Here is an 18,206-nt window from a genome sequence, read left to right on the forward strand (position 1 = left end):
CGGAAAACAAACTCATTCTCTCTGAGCTCTAAGATCAGCCTGACCTGGGCAGCTCTGACTTCCTCCTCCCGGCCTCACTTAACCACCATGACTTGTTTTGAGGATAAATCTGGAAAAAAAGTCACTGATATAAACTGTTTGGAGTTAATTTCATATGAAAAATTTGGAGCCACTCAGGACCACTGAGTTCTTCTCCAAACATCTCTTCCTTTACCAGCCGGTCCTTCTGATTAGGGCTGGGCGATATATCGAGATTTTAATATATATCGATATATTTTCAAACGCGATATGGTACGAGACGATATCGTTTATATCGATTTAAAAAAAAAAATTAAAAAAAAATGTTTTTTAATGATTTTGGTATAGCTTATTTTGTGACAAATTGACTTGAATGTTTTATTTGAGATTTGCACAAATGTTTTGTAATTTGCACAACTGTCAACCTCAGTGGAAAAGTCTGCCTGTTACTGTCTACAGTACATTGTATTAATTGCACAGTGTATTTTAATTTAATTGTTATGCAGGAAAGGGATATTTGTTATTCAAATATTTTATTCAAGAAGCATTTTTATTCTATATATGCAGGCAGTTTATTTTTACCTAATTTGTTTTATACATTTTGATATTGTGCAGACCTCTGTTAATAAAGGAACCTGTGTGACATTTGGCACGAGGCTTTGTATTAAAACTGACTGTTTTTTTAAGGGTTTGCCTCAGAAAAAAATGAAGCTAACAGAGATGCTATGCTATAATGCTTTGGGGGAAACCCCAATTATGGCACAGAAAAAATATCGATATATATATCGAGTATCGCCATTCAGCTAGAAAATATCGAGATATGACTTTTGGTCCATATCGCCCAGCCCTAGCCACTCAGGACCACTGAGTTCTTCTCCAAACATCTCTTCCTTTACCAGCCGGTCCTCCATATTACAATTATTAATAGCTTGAGTGAATAAAAGGACCGGAAACACCCCATGGTGAGGATGGAGGACTGTAAGTACCAATGAGACCTCGGCGTAACACAGAAATGTCATTCCCAATCCCTTTTCCTGCCCTCTAAAGGTTTTTCAGACCTTCCCTCAGCATCCCACAGCTCTACTGAAGCTCCTTTGAACTGGCTGCAGCATATGATAAATATTCACATCATGGCAAGATAAAGACGTGTGAGAGGAAATTGATTTGGACGGCAATCAGCTTCTTGTGTGATATTATACAAAACACCTCTCAGCGTAAAAATGAAGTATGTTTTTAGTGTCGTTTAAGCACCTAATGACAGAATAGTCCACCCTTGTTCAAAACTCATCTGCGTTTATTTGGCAGCTTGAAACAAACTGGAGCAGACTGGATTTCCAGATCATAGTTACTTGAAGTTTCTGAACTCAAGCTAATATAGTTAAAGGGAATTTAAAATGTAATAAATAACACAAGACTAGAAGTTCATGCTGGGCGTCAATGTTCTGCTACAAGAACACCGGCAGAGTAGACGTGGCTGGGAAGTACTCCCCAAAAACAACCTCTCTTTATCACAGTTAATCATTGTTGTTGTGACAGAACATTTCTTTCATGTTTTTTTTTTTAACAGAGGCCTCAGCAGGTAGTCTTTCACTGCCAGAAATTCTTTATGCTTCTATTTTTGGTTTGTCTCGTGCACGCAAGCGATTCTAATCACCGAACTCACCAGCACGTCTTTTCTGGATCATATTTCACCGATTTATCGACATTTCTCTGACTTTTCTGATAAATGAAATGTGAGGGAGGAGAAGCTAAAACGATCCTGCTAACAGTCTTCAGTGGGGTCCAACCAAACTTTAAATTTTTAAATTAAAGCCACAATAATAAAGCCAACATAATTGAAATAAATGTTTATAATGCCTGGTTTTATGTCAAACCAGGTATGACTTCATGCTGCATTCAAGTACACCCAGTAAACTTCAAATCTTTTCATGATGATTGTTTGAACTCAGACTTATTTTAATATTATTGTAGTCTTCTTTAAAATAAAAACATCTGAGACTCTGTTTTCTTTATCTTTCAAATACACAGACGTTACAGTCATGTTTTATAGTGATAAGTGTTACATACTTTACTTGAAAGTAATGTGAGTAAAATTCTGATAAAAACGTTGCACAATCAGCAGGTGTCTCTGATTGGTCGATATTTGGTGCGCAAGACCAATTTTAGGCGTCAAAACTTGTAATTACAACAGTGTTACTGTCTCGTTACTTTCATGACCCTGGGTGTTTTCATTTGAACCTGGACTTCCTGTCCCCTCACTCACATCCTGCAGGCTCGTGTGGCCAGGTGTCGTGGCCTCAAACAGAGGTGTCTGTGTGGAACCGCGGCTGCGTTGAAAACAAAAAGAGAGCATTTCAAAAGAGAACACACACAAACACACACACACACAGACCCCCTATGAGTTGCGATTGAGCCCGGCCTCTGTTGGGGGTTGGTGTGGGCTGCCAGCCAGCCGACCCACGCAACCCACCCCCGCCTCTCCCATACATCCTAAATACTCTATACATCTCTCTTCCTCTCTCATCATCTCTAAATCCCTCCATTTTCTTGCCCCCCTTTATTTCTCTCCTAATCCCCATCAACTGGTCTGATGTCCATAGTGAACATGAGGATGGGCAGCCATGCCCACACATTTATATCAACACACAAGGGTGCACGCTTCGCACCGAGGCTGCATGCAAAGTAGGTCAGACGAGATGCAGCTGGAAACAGTCGTACGAGAAGGCAGAAAGATGCTGGAGATGGTTAACAAGGTACATACACCGAGCAGAACGAGGCTGGAGAAAACACCATCGTGTCATGAGAACTGAATGCTGCGTTGAACAGAGGTGGGTAGAGGAGCCAAAAATTGTACTCAAGTAAAAGTACTGTTACTTCAGAATAATATGACTCAAGTACAAGTAAAAAGTAGTCATCCAAATAATTACTTGAGTAAAAGTAAAAAAGTACTTGGTGAAAAAACTACTCAAGTACTGAGTAACTGTTGAGTAACGTCTGATTTATTTTTTTTAACACAACCATTCAAACAGACAAAAGTACAAAAAAATCATCTTCAGGCAAATTAAATCAATAAAATAATAAAATAAATTAAAATTAATAAAAAATAGCTTAAATTAAAATAATCTTAAAGTAAATTCAAGTACTTTAATAAATAATAAAATAAATAAAAGAATAACATAATAAAGAAATAAATTAACCACATGTAGCACAAAATTTCAAGCCTTTGTACTTTTCTTTTTTAAGCAGGCAGAACTAGAACAAGCCCATGAACTTGAGTCTGTGTATATGTGACAAAACATGCCAAAACAAACATTTTTCACAAAGAATCACCCAGTGATGTCATGAGATTGACGCGTACGCGGATAAAAGGGATAAAAGAAAAGTAACAGCTCAACGTAGCCTGATGTAGCGGAGTAAGAGTAACAGTTTCTTCTTCACAAATCTACTCAAGTAAACGTAAAAAGTATAGTGATTCAAAACTACTCCTAAAAGTACAAATTGTCCCAAAAATTACTCAAGTAAATGTAACGGAGTAAATGTAACTCGTTACTACCCACCTCTGTCGTTGAAGAAGAAATGCTCTTTCAGAAGAATGTGACAGTATATAGTATAGTGTGAATATAAAATAAAGCGCTGTAGTCTGAGTGTGTTTGGGTGAATGAGACGTTCAATGAGAAGTAAATAAAAGTGACACCTCTCTTGGAGTCCTACAAATGTCCTGCTTTTATCTCTGGTATGGCACAAGTGAAATAAAAGCGTTTCCTCAGTGGAAAACCTTTTTATTTCACTCACTGGAGGAAAACCTGGAAGTTTACTTGCTCTGGAATGTACATAGGGGATGTCCACGTCCACGAACACGCCTAACAAAACTCATGAGCCATTATCCAACACAGAAAATGAGAAACTTCCTTAAACGTGTCCTGAGACACAAACTTCTCTCTTTTTCCTTGTTGTTTGCTTTTGTGTTGATGTTTGGTCCCAATTAGGCAATAAACGTGACTTGTTTGAGTGACGTAAGTAGTGGCTTGGATTAAAACTGACACATTATCTGATCTTTTTGAACTTGCAGACGACAACACATTTAGGTGGAATGCATCTAATAGGACTACTGAAGATGATTGCAGTAGGTCAGTGACATTAGTTAGTACCAACAAATCAGACCTTTGGAAGGAAAGGAAAACTTTTTTTTATAATCATCGTTCATAATATTTCCGAGATTCAGAGTCGGAGAAATGTCTGAACAAAAGGGACGACGAGTGCTGCAACTACTAGTCGACTAATCAGATTATGAATCTCAATTATTAAATGGCTCTTATTTACCTCTCAGTTTTTAAATTTTGCATCAGGTTGTTTAAATGATGCGCTAATTAGAAATAAAAGACTTATTTTAATGAACTTTGCCGCCAGCCGCTTTGGTGTTGCATCGGCCGCTATATTGTTTACCTGGTGCCGTACTCTATTAGGCATGTGCAAATCCTAGAAAAGATAGGAAGGAAGAAATTAAATGCCTTTATTTTTTTTAATTTTTTGCGGACAATTACATTCGTTGATTCCCTAAAGGGGACTGAAATATGAAAGCCACCACTGAACGTTTGTGATGGTAAAGCATCACTGCGTGGTGTCATGTGGAGGCGAACAAGAACTCTTATTTTTCAAACAAACTGCTGAAAAACACTGAGAAGAATCTGCTCAGTCTGGACATGCAGATACCACGGCAAGCAGAGACCGGATTCACTGAGCTGCAGAGAATTTCATGAAAGAAAATGCACAAATATAAAAACAGCTACTGAATTCGGACAGAAAGTTTTCCTTTCTCAGGGTGTTTCAGTTGTGTCTTCACAGATATTCCTGTCTGCTCCCGTGATCTGTGACAAAACTGTGAATGCAACACTCAGACCGAACTGACTCGACAATAATGAGGGTTTAACTTCCTGCAACCCCCCCTCCCTTCCGTGAAACCACCCAATGCAATGATGTCATGCTCTAGTCAGCCATGGCAACACACACACACACACACACACACACTTTCACACACTACCAGCAGTGTGATCTCATGCCCAAACACAAAGTTTTACCCAAAATTAACTCAGAGTCTGTGAAAAGTACCTAAAAGTCGATCTCGTTGGCTGCCTGACAGTAACTCACGGATCCTTTTAGTGAAGCATGTGTGTGTGTGTGTGTGTGTGTGTGTGTGTGTGTGTGTGTGTGTGTGTGTGTGTGTGTGTGTGTGTTCATGTGTGTGCGTGCGTGCCCGCACATTCCTGTTTGAATGTTTGATTTGTGTGATTCGCCCTATTTGCCCAGAATGAAATGTCTGGCATCCTGTGGGAAATCTCAGTGCACAGGGAGTAACAAATGGAAATGTAAGTGCTGCTGACCAAAGGTTCTGCAGAAAGTGACAGCGTGAGCTCTCTGTCCACACATAGAGGACTTTATTGTGGGCAGACAGGCCTGAAAGGTATGCTTCCTCACAGAATGGGCTTATTTATTTTAATTAAACTGGGTTTTAAATAAGCTTTTGCAAACCTTGGTGTTAAAAATGAGTGAGCTCGCATTGTGGATAATCATCAATGCACGTAACGACAGTGAGCACTTGAAGTGAAAACTGAGGTCCATGAAGTGTTGATGGTGGTTTACTACACGCTGCGGCTGTGGAATTGTCTGACTTGTAGTGTTTGTTGTTTTTGTTGGACTCGTGTTTAGGTTACAACTGTTCATTTTGGTGAAGACGGAGTTATCCAAACAAACTCAACCGACAGCCAGAGTCGCGGGAACAAAAGCCAAGTTGTAAAACAAACAAACAAACAAACAATGAAGTGTCTCTACTGTGAGCTTGGGATTGTGAAGTCCTGCTGACACACCTTTTATGATAAATGGTGTGGAGAAGAAAAGATGAGAGGAAATAGGCTCATTGGAGGCCGTGGGTGGACGGGTTTCACAACAGTAAAATCATGTTTTAAAAACACCCATAAATAACTCTAAAATGTAATCTATTCTATCTTCTACCTACATCTGCTCGTGTTTTGAAATCTGCAACAGTTAATCTGCACATTAAATTTGTTTCAGCCTCTTTGCATCATCATACTATGAGCTCTGACCTTATCTATTTATATGCGCATACACTAGGGATGGGCGGTATGGACTAAAACATTTATCACGATAATTTCTGGCATTTATCTCGATAACGATAAAAATTACGATAAAAAAATACCAATTCAACTCCACCTTTGTAACTATAAATCTATCACCACATTCAGTCTTTGGAGCCCCCAAAACACTGCTCTAAAATATATACTAAATGCTACTAAACTACACCAATTAAATTGAATTGATAAAAACCAATTAAATTAGTACACAATACTGCAAAACTGTAATGACTCAAGCTCCTCGCTCTCAGATCCGCCTTCCGCCATGTTCTTTCGTTCTTTCACGTTGTGCGTGGATTTAATGCAGAACCATAAATCAGCTTTACACAAAAACTTCATCAACGGGAATTTATCGTTTTTACCACGAGATGACAAATTCTTACCGTGGGGAATTTTTTTGACGGTAAATCGTGAACGGTAAAATATCGCCCATTCCTAGCATACACACATACACATACACATATTATATATATATATATATATATGTATGCATATATGTATACTCTTTTCATGATCTGCCCCGCACGATCCTAAACGGGGTAAAGCAGATATACAAAATAGATGGATGGATAATATGTCTCTTTTAAAAATATATATATATTACTAAACTCCTGATCTTGTTTTCTGGTTGACGAGAACATTGCTCTATTATGATACAATATTTCATCATTATTTGGTTGTATAGATGTCTCAGTCGATTAACTGGTGACGGGAATGGGTTTTGACAAGTAATCAGGACGGCTTGTGTGGCAAATGCATCAAGATATCATACAAAGGAAGTTTACTATCATTCACTTAATGAATGTATCAGGATTGCATCATAGATCATAGCACAGTTTATGAGGATGCCCTCAATATGGTACATTTAGCAATTTGTCTTACACTAAACGCAGCGTCACCCTATTTGGCAAAGCTAGAGGGCACACAGCCCGCAGCCTCCGCGCTGGTTTACTGGCTTATTATGTTACTGTGTAGTATCATGATTAGCTCTTTGGAGCAAAATATGGAACCAAAGTTGGAACTCAAAGTTCCGGCCATTAAGAACTTTTATGCTTAAAAAGATGGTCAGACCAAATATTGACTCCAAGACATTCAAGTAAGGAGCCCAGGGACATGTAGAGTGACTAACTAACGTGTTGCAGATATAATTTCACTTCTAACACCAATCTCTTTTGTACGACGGAGTATTAGGGCCAAACTAAGACAAAAAAAATGGAAATTACGAAAATAAAGTCGTAGAATTACCAGAATAAAGTCGTAATATTACGAGAATAAAGTCGTAATATATAATATAATATATAAATATAACTTCACAAGATGCTCAATATTCCTGATTTTAACACAGGGAGAAGATGCTCTTCCTGTTAGAGTTCTCATAAATTACGACTTTATTCTCATAAATTACCACTTTATTCTCATAAATTACCACTTTATTCTCGTAATGTTACAACTTTATTCTCGTAATATTACGACTTTATTCTCGTAACATTACGACTTTATTCTCATAATATTACGACTTTATTCTATTACGACTTCATTCTCGTAATATTATGACTTTATTCTCATAATATTATGACTTTATTCTCATAATATTATGACTTTATTCCCATAAATTACCACTTTATTCTCGTAATGTTACGACTTTATTCTCGTAATATTACGACTTTATTCTCATAATATTACGACTTTATTCTCGCAACATTATGACTTTATTCACGTAATTTTACGACTTTATTCTCATTATTTTATGACTTTATTCTCGTAATTTCAATTTTTTTTGTCTTAGTTTGGCCCTAATACTCCGTCGTACTTTTGAGCACCACAAGAGCTGCAGATAAATCCTTGTTCTGGTAAATATGAACCACTTGCAGCTGCGTTATCCATCTGTGAGTGGCTGAGAGAGAGGACCCTGCACATGTGTGCCTGGAGGATGGATCCAGCTGTGGTGCATGAGTGCAGGGATGACAAACGTGTGGGAGGCAGCTACATATGGAAAACAGAGGAGGAGGTATGCATTAGAGAGGTCATTTTACATGCGCGTTCCACCTGGATTCTTTCTATCCTCATGTTATTATTCTCTCTTTGTGAAGATGTACTTGAGCTTGAAAGAGCGCCACTAAAAACAAAGAACAAAGAAAGAAACCAGATTCGCAGTCTTACACCTTCCAAGTTTTGAAAGGTTTCTCGCAGTTCAGTGTTTTAATATAGACACAGCTCCTCGTTCAGTCTCGAAAGCACAGATTGTTTTGTCTTTTGGGTGTTTTGAATAAAATGGGTAATACTGTATGTTTTGGGTCCTGTTATATATCAGTTAAAGTGCTAGTGTGGTTGTAGTTGTAAGAATTTCCAGGTCCAGAAACCGAGGCGGAGCCTTCAGGCTCTTCTCCTGTTACAGTATTTTAACTGCCAAACTTTTGTGTGACTTCAGTTTTATTTATATTTCTTAATATTTCCAAATTTTGCTATTTGTTTCTAGAAATATAAATCTTTTAAGGACAATAGCCTGTTTTGAAGCCATGTTAAGCACTTTGTATAACACTTGTGCTTGAAAAGAGTGACTCAAGGTCAATTTTAAAGGGGGCCTATTAAGAAAAACTAGTTTTTTCTTGCTTTAATATATATAAAGTGGTCTCCCCTCAGCCTGCCAACTCAGAGAAGGAGGAAAGCAACCAAATTCTGCAGTGTCTGTACAGCCGCTCGGATGAGCCATCCAGTGTGATGTGGATCTACGAGCCGTTCAGATTCTGCTCCCGTCATTACGTAACGACGGGAGCGATTTACATAGGTTGGCCTCCGATGCGTGAAACCACGCCCACAACTAACTCTGGCAAGAACAACAACGACAACTCCGCCGGCCGGAGCTTCCGCCATTTTCTACGCGTCATTCAGGCAGCCAATCAGCACAGTGCCTCATTATCATAGCCCCGCCCACTCAGAATCCCGCATAGATAAGGAGGTTGGAGACTGGGAAGATAAAGACATGGCTCAGAGGCTGAATTTCTAATTTATTTAGCAAAAAAAATCAAAAGCTTGTTTTTAAGACATTCAAGGCCTGTTTAAAATAGGTATTAGATGCCATAATAGGTCTCCTTTAAGGTTTTATGTATAAGGATGCACTAAAATGATCATTTGTACTTCCTCAGGTGAATATGAAGATTACATGACATGTGCTAGATCTTTACTGCTTCCACAGGAATTCAGAAGGGAAGGTCCAGCCAGCTGCTGCTCAGCAAATTCTCCTGAATTAAAGCTCATAAGAAGAAGCTGTGTCTGGGGTATTCAGGTGCGTTAACACAATGCCAAGGAGGGAGGACATCAGCAATGATCTTAGTGAAACAGTTGTTATAAAAGGTGATTTTCATCATACTACAGAGTAAAAGTGGAAAACATTCAAGGGAGTTGCCTTTATTCCCAAAAGTGGATGTCCTAGTAAGTATCATCCAAGATCAGACTATGACATTTGCAGAGAAACTGTTAAATAACAAGAGCTACATACCAGAACCTACAAGCCTCCATTAGTATGGTAAAGGTTAAAGTTTGTGCCAGGACAATTAACAAGCATGGCAGGTTTGGAAGAACCGTTGAGAGAAAATTTGGATGTGAGCAATTCACAAGACTTATATAAGAAGAGATGTTTGTAATGTACAGCACAATATTTGAAACTGAGCTCAATGTTTTGTTTTAGAGATAAGAAAACACTTCAACTTTCAATATTTTTGCAGAAAGGATCCCCTGAGCAGAAAAAAAAGACATTTTCAGATGTGAACACAACAACATGGCAGTGAGAGAGATTAGTGTGCTCCTCCACCTGCATGTTCTGTCAGTCAGACAGCAGAAAGGCACGCAGCGAACAGCAGCCTCTTATCTCGCTGGGTGGTGGTCCAGAAGTGACGCAGACGGGGACTGGCTGTAATTAATGGCGGCAGAACAGGGACTGTGACACTCTGCCCACCACAGAAACTGTCACAACGCGCTGTCAAAGAGACAAGCAGCGACACATGCATCATCCACTCTTCAGATGCCGCTCTGCCTTCAGGCACGAGCTGGGGTTATTTTACAGAAAATAAATTTGCCTGTGCTATCATCACAACTGTACAACCGTGGCAGGGTGACTGAGGGGGGGAGGTTCAGGGTCCTTGCAGTTAGGCCTGTGTTGAAAAAATCGATCTCCCAATTCTAAATCGATTCTCATATTAATTCCTAAAAATCGATTCATATGTCTAAAGATCGATTTTTTTTTTTCTTTTATTTATTTATGTTTTTGTTTTTTTTTCATCATTACATTACAACTTTTGGTTATTTTTTTGTTTATCCCCAAAAAAAGAAAGTTTTGTTGGACACGAGAATAACTGGTGCCATGTTTTTGCCTTTAAATATGTTTAAAGGTATGAAAACATTAAAGTGTTAGGTTATAATTGCATAAATTGTTTATATTTCATTACTTTATATACTGTCTTGGGGTTACATTTGCAAAAAATGCTAAAAACCAAATGCTCAAAAATTAAAAACCAAAATAGACCGAAAATGGAACAAATAAAAACGGAATGTGGGAAAAAATAAAACCGATGTAATCCGTCTCTGTTTCCTCCCTGGATCTGTTTGGTAATTCTGACCCACATGATGTTTCTGAAAGCAGTTACATCAGCATTCTGGGAGCTGATTGGTCCTTACGGCATCCTTAGCTGCCAATACTTGCTGTTTAATCTCAATATAATACTAGTAGTAATATTTTGCATAAATACAGTCATATAATTCATGCAACAGCTCAAAAAACAGTTTTAATAACACTAACCCAAATCAATATCGGAATCGAATCGAATCGAATCTTGATAATCAATTCTGAATCTTAAGAATCGTAATCGAAACGATTCTTGACATTTGAATCGATCCCCAGCCCTACTTGCAGTATCTGCTTTTATTGGGCTTTTCCCCTCAAAAGAAACCATATGGGGTCCGGTGATTTTAACGGGTTTCCTGGTATCAACTTGTATCATGACTGATACTCCACCTTTCACTAATGTTGAGTAACAGCACAAGCATAATTTATAATCTAATGAAACATAGCTTAAATGTTTAAATAGAAGGGAGGCTGACTTATTTCCGCTGTACTTAAAGATATTTTCCGTCCGATTAAAAATACCTCCTCAGTTCTTACTGACTGGTAAGTTCCAGCCCTTATAAAGATCTGATTTCAGCTGAATTAGGTTCCTGAGGAACACTTCTGACATTGCATTGCAGTTTTTACTTAAAAACACCATATGCATACCATTAATGGTTTTTTGTTTGCTAAAATCTTCAGTTTGAGACTCTTGGTGGGTTTTTCAAATCATCAACTGTCTTTTCTTTTTAATCTCCATCTACTGAACTGACTATGTGATGTTTACTTCCAGAATATGCTTTTATTGTATTTTATTAATTCTTCCCTCAACCAGTAAAAAGCTTGGCATGTTAGTAGCTGAAAAACAAGCCCGGAGCAAGATAATTCCACCTCCATGTGCACCTATCCTGGTCCTGCCAAAAATACATGCATCAGGCTTACTTGCATGTTCATGTGAAAAGGTTCTGATATGAATTATAAAATGGCTGTACTTCTGCAGAGCATGATCCATCTTTCTGAAGCTTTTTCACAAGCAAAAGTGATTATGATTTTACTTTACAACAACATTTGCAAGGTTTTCTGCCCCTGTGTCACGCTCAGCCTTTCTCCTAAATGCCACCCCTTCATTACACTACAAAAAGCTAATTCAAATCAGTTTTCTATGCAAACTACATGCCACAATGCACAGGTAGAAAAAACTTTCTGGATGTTCAGGCTGTGCCTGACACATCTCATAGTCATTATTTTGTACCAGCAGTCCTGGAGATCTAAAAATAACACAGTTGTCGCTCCATCTTCCCTCCAATATTTCACATGAACCTTTCCTGTGCAGCCGAGTATGAATGATGCAATCTGAGTAAAAAAGTATTTTAGTGTGTAGTCGTGTTGGATGAAAGCTTCTGCTGGCATCCATTTCAGCTCAGCAGCACGGCGGATACGACCGGACACAGAGGCAGGCAGACCCACGTGGCCCCCACTTTGAAATTTAGTTAAAAGCCTTTGTGCAGGTGGAGTGGTTTTTTTATATACACAAACTGCACACTGCCCCCAATTCTTCCCTCCCAGCATATCCCTCTCATCTTCCTCTCGTGGTTTTGTTCCTTGATCTTCTCCATTTCCTTCATCTTTCAGTTTTCGCCTTCCAACATGTCACCACTCTCTAAATCCAGCTGCTCACCACTCACACAGTACAAAAGTTGACCAGCTCTCATGTGGTGAAGGAAAGAAAACCACCATCCACGCAGGGTCTTTGGTTGTACAAGACCCGTGCAGCGCTCCAGATTACAGTCCACTCAGATTTGGACCATCAGTTTTCCCAGCGAGCTTCTATATGCACCATATGGTCTGAGTTTGTGACAGCAGTGCAGAGAGAGAATGCCCTCTGCCCTTTCTATCTTTCTAAAAAAACTGCCCAGTCATGGTTCCTCCAAGTGTCATATCAGCTCTGAAGAAGAATTTCACATCAGCATCCTCTCTGACGTTCATGGAGAAACTCCAGCTCAACTTTATGGAGAAAAGAGACTTTAACTCCAGATTCTTCTGCAGCTAACCGCCATTAGGCCACTATCCATCTAGATGTCGGGCTCTGTCTTCACCGGAAGCTTCAGAAAACAACAGCAGCAGCTTCAAACCAGGCTATTTTCAACGGTACCGTCTTCAGTCTTGGTCAATTTTTGCACCTTGAGACAATGAGATTAATGGGACATTCTTTTCTGTTTTTGGCCCAATCAAAACAAGAACAAAGAAGAATGCCATGTGTCATTTCTTGAAATATGAAAAATGCACATCCTGGTTGATATTTACTAGTGATGCACCGAATGTGCGGTAACCGAAATTGTTCGGCCCAAAATAGCAAAAAAACACTTTCGGTGTTTGGTGGAATAAGTGGGGAAAAAACCGAACAATTAATAACGGCATGTTTAGATGACGCAATAAAACAGAGGACAGCGTGGAGTGAGGGGTGTGCGGTGTTAAATGCAGCAAACATGTCAGCATGTCAGATCATTACTTGGATGTGGGGAAAAAGCAGAGGACACAAGAAATTATTAATTAAAAATGTATTTTGCTAATTTATTTATTTTAAAGCACATTTATTATTTGCATTTGATTAATGCAATGGTGAAAAAATTGGCAAAATAAATGAAAAACTGCAAAGAACCATGTTCGGTATGTTATTCGGTATTCGGCCAAGTTTGTAGATAGCCATAGTTTGGTTGTATTGATCTTTCGTCTCAGCGACACCTGGCCAAGGACAGGGGGCATTCGAGAGGGACAGCTAATGTTGGACAGTCTAAAGGCTATTTTGTGACGCCACAGACGATGTCTCTCTAAAGTCTTCATCATGTTCCTGCTTCACGTTGATTCAATCCAGATATTATCTTTTGACTGATTTTTGAAAAAATTGTATGTTGCTCAAATCAACACGTATCAGACACCCCTGGCGACGGCGTGCAAAGTCTCATTGATTGATTCTCTCAATACAAGCCTGCCTTTTAACCTGTTTAAGGTTGTTTATGGCTGCACTTGAGAGACATCCGTGTCTTCTCTTTTCTACGAACTGGGAGTCATCATTTGATTAAGGGGGTCATTGGGCGGGTGCTGAGGATGATTCAACGTTATATAACCGGGATCAAAACTGTTTATTCCTGAATATCAGTTTTTATTCTTTTCAAAATGGCTTCCTACCGTACTCCTTTGTCCATACCCAGTTCTACGCGCAATTCTTCTTAAAGCTGGTAATACGTCTTTTTAGCGTATTTATTTTTATTTAAACATGGAACTTTAAACTAACCGTTTTTGTGAGTGCATCTTTATCGTTTCAATAAAACTGTATTTATAAACAAACTTTCATACATCTAAATGTATCAAAAGGTGCTTTACAGACTGAAAACTGACAAAGACTGAACATTCTGAGGAAACAGTAATATTCAGATCTCATAAAATATGTATACTTGTAATGAAGAAACACCAGAAACAGTTAAGACAAATGTATACTTGATCAATTCTTATCAGACAATAAAAACAAGTTTAAAGGCAGCAGGACCATGAAAAGTTTTATGAACCAATAAAATAACCTTCAGCAGGATATAATAAAAGTAAAGCCACATTTTCTGTGTTTGAGAGCATATATTTTGGCGGACTGAAATAACCAACTCAAAAACTGGCATAACAATCTTGATTCTTTGTTGGGGGCTGTCTGAAAATACGCCTCATTGATTGGTTCAGACTATGACATCACATATGCAGATCGAGCAGATATATCCAGGAATCACCTCCACACAAAGCGTCTTGCTGCATTTGTCCCACATTTCAGTGGGAAGCCCAAAGCTGTAGGACAGATTTCAAAACAGGAAGAAAGGGGTGGGGTCAGGTGCCTACAGGTAACTCCGCCTCCTAAAACAAGCTGGTATGAATAGACCAGACCTTTTTTTTCCTTTTTTCTTCTTTTTTTTCCTTTTTTTCTCTTTTTTTCTTCCTTTTTCCTTTCCTTTTTAATCTCGACATTTCTATTTTTTTCACGAAATTCTGACTATTTCCTTGACATTTCGACTTTTTTCTCGTCATTTCGACTTTTTTCTCGACATTTCGACTTTTTTCTCGTCATTTCGACTTTTTTCTCGAAATTTCGACTTTTTTCTCGACATTTCGACTTTTTTCTCGTCATTTCGACTTTTTTCTCGACATTTTGACTTTTTTTCTCAACATTTCCACTTTTTTCTCAACATTTTGACTTTTTTCTCGAGATTTCGACTTTTTTCTCGAGATTTCGACTTTTTTCTCGAGATTGTACTTCAACATTAATCTCGACATTTCGAATGTTTTTCTTGAAATTTTGACTTTTTTCTTGACATTTCGCCTTTCGCCATCTGCCTTCATTCTAAGGCTGATACAAGACTTTTCATTTTTTGCGGCTCCAGACATATTTGTTTCTTGTGTTTTTGGTCCAACAGACCTACAGTATGGAGACATGGTTGGAAAGGGAGCTTTTGTCCTGTTTCTCTCTCTTTAAAGGCTTTTTGCTTAAAAATCAACTGAACCATGACAGCAATAACTCTTAAGATATTGATTTCAATATTTAAACACGTGTATGTTAGCCGCAGCGCTGAGCTGTTCCTCATACTAAACCATTCATGAACTCCTCTTCCTCCGCCTTTTGACACCTGGCTCACTCGGATTCTCATCTTCTTATTGCCTCCATTGGATCCATATATTAAACACATCTCCTAGTGTGCTGACTCCTCGCTGAGATAAGAGATTCTCCTGCTGCTGCCAAATGTTGAATGAAACTGCAGTTTATTGGATGTGTCCTTGTCAATACCAGAGAGCAGAACTGCAGTTTAATAATGCAGTGCTGGAGGAGGGAACGGGCCCCTCGACGATACTGCAGGATGGACGAAGGGTGCGAGCATGTGGATATTACAGAGAAACGGGGAGTAGATATATTAAATCTGGTGATTTACAAATTTCAGCTGAAAATGAAATGAAATGAACAAAATAAGGGGGAGGGATGGTGTAAATGAAAAGGTCAAATTGTAATCGCTGACACTCACATCTCATCAGGGGAGTGTGATGCTGCAATATTGATCGTGCAGAGACGAGACAGAGCACAGACCTCATGAAGAGTCGCAGGACTTCATGAAAGGTTTCCAATTTTCAACAATGTGGTCAGTTATTACAAACATGCAGATTACATTTTCCTGTAAATACCTCAGATGGTGCTTTTTTAATGAGTCAATGACCCAAAATAAGTCCACTGATATTCATAGTTTGTGTTCAGTGGTAAAAACAACAAGTACGGATCAATTCCCTCCCCGAAACTGACAAATCTGTTTAATCAATAAGTTTATTGAAACAAAAATGGCACTTTGCTTTAGACAAAGGAGGGAAATTTATAACACCACCAACTCAATTAGTTCAAGCTGAATGGATGCATTTTTAATTAAAGCTAATTAAATGAAGTGTCACTTTTTTCTATTTATGAGATGTAAAATATTACTGTTCACTTTTCATGGCTTAATTTTTTAAGTGTTTTTACAATCAGTTACATTGTAGTAATTAGTTAGCGCAGTTAAAGATAAATGTCTTGTTCATTTTCAGACAAAGTTTTGTTTCCATTGTCTAAAAGTTGGTCCGTGTAGTCATCAGTTCATTAAAATATCTGTTATATGTTGTCACGTGACGTAAGTTTACATTGTCATGGAGCCACAGGAGGAACAGATCCTGTCAATTCAGGGGGTTATATAATTAAATGTCATAAATAACTTCTGATCTGTATTCGGCGTGTTTGCTGAAAACACTCGTCACAACACATTTGAATGACAACTTAATTAATACTTCCAACCTTGAGGTAGAACCTGGAAATTAGGTCTGAGCCGGAGCACAACATGAGGTGAAACTCCGACGGTCACAGATTCAAAACCTGTAATTAGCTTCAAATAAGGATCTAACACACATGCTCCTCCTATTTCTAATTACTCTCTATGAGCATATTGAATCCCTAAAATGGCTTTGCCTCTAAATACTTCAATCACATAACGTGATGCCACAGCAGCTCGAGCAGAACCTGATTACGACGTCGGAAATGGATCTGCGGGATAGTTTCCAAACGAGCTCACGCCATCAGCCTTCGCTGGGACTCAGCAAACTTCAAACAATGCCAGACGTAATCTTCAGAGAAAATTCAGTCCAGCCTCGCCCACACACACACACACACACACACACACACACACACACGAAGGTCAGCCGCTCACGTCAGCACCCTCTCGGGATGTCTCTGTGTCTCTGCACGAGTGAGTAAAAGGTTCTTACCTGAAAGCATCAAAGAGCATCCCCGGCAGGCAGCAGACATGCAAGAGAGGAGAACACAAGCAGATTAGTTCAATTCACCAAACCGAAACATGAATTATGACAAAATACGTTAAATATAACAACTGCTTTATGGTTCGGACAATTTCTCAAGAAAATACTGAAGAATCATAAATGCCATCTTTTATAATGTGTATATTTCCCCAATGTTGATGATGTCTTTGATGATAAAAGTCAACATCTGCAAATTTTAAAAGCCAATCAAACGGATATGGATACGGATATAATCACATGCTATCTTCAACATATTCAGACAGAGTAAACCTTTTAAAATGAGGAAACTTGCCACTTGAAACATGATGGTACAGTGATGGGAGAATATGCCCTTTTTAAATATGGTTTGTTGGTTTAAGAAAAAAAGAAAAAGTAGAAAAGGAATGAATTATATTGAATTAAATGAAATTGAATTAAAACTAGAAGATGTCCTCTATAAGAGCACAGAATATCAAATGTCATAACCCAGTTAAAAAGTTTGTGATTGCAATTAAAAGATATAACGCGTGAAAATCGCACAGTTACGGGATTTCTCATAATTAGCTGATCATCCGTAATTAGATTTCAGTGCAGGTTTCTTTTTTAACAACTTGCTTCGTCCCGGTCAAAACAGATAAAGATCCCATACCAGCGGAGAACTTTGAATTATAACATATTCAATCAAATAAGATCTATACAAATTGTGATTATTGGACTGAAAAGAACATCGTGATTTCAGTGATGTGTATTTATACGTTTTTCAGAGTTAACTCTAATTTTCTTCGAGTTAAGCAGCTGAGGAAAATTAGAGTGGTAGCGAATTCCTGAAGGAAATGTGGAAATAAGCTGAAATCTCTCCCAAAGTAAATGTGGGTGGATCATTCAGAAACGGAATGGCTGCCTGAGTGGGAGGAACCGCTCAAAGACTTCAATATCTCCTAATCAGCCTTTGATCTGCTTAATCATCCTCCATAGGAGACTCACTGGAGCCCCTTCTTATTGTAAAACATTAAGTTATTACTGTGAAACTTGGAATCTGCCGACCTCATTATAACATTTTGTCTTTCACACAGTTATGTGAAGTAAAACTGGAGACGCACGCCTCT

The 18,206-nt window shown here is 38.5% G+C and overlaps 2 protein-coding genes across 3 annotated transcripts in view; one reads left to right on the forward strand and one right to left on the reverse strand.

The window, feature by feature from the left end:
- Window positions 1-17,097, reverse strand: part of LOC133460049 (drebrin-like) — an 84,612-nt gene extending 67,515 nt beyond the window's left edge. For both annotated transcript variants that reach the window (XM_061740549.1, XM_061740548.1), the window contains exon 1: window positions 17,071-17,097. In XM_061740549.1, the coding sequence (XP_061596533.1) occupies window positions 17,071-17,090 (20 nt within the window). In that variant the 5' untranslated portion in view covers window positions 17,091-17,097. The remainder of the gene's footprint in view (window positions 1-17,070) is intronic.
- grk6 (G protein-coupled receptor kinase 6) overlaps window positions 1-18,206 on the forward strand; it is a 275,750-nt gene that overhangs the window by 222,719 nt on the left and 34,825 nt on the right. The gene's annotated exons all lie outside the window — the stretch shown is intronic.

Source organism: Cololabis saira, chromosome 14, assembly GCF_033807715.1.
Source record: "Cololabis saira isolate AMF1-May2022 chromosome 14, fColSai1.1, whole genome shotgun sequence".
Taxonomy (NCBI): Eukaryota; Metazoa; Chordata; class Actinopteri; order Beloniformes; family Belonidae; genus Cololabis; species Cololabis saira.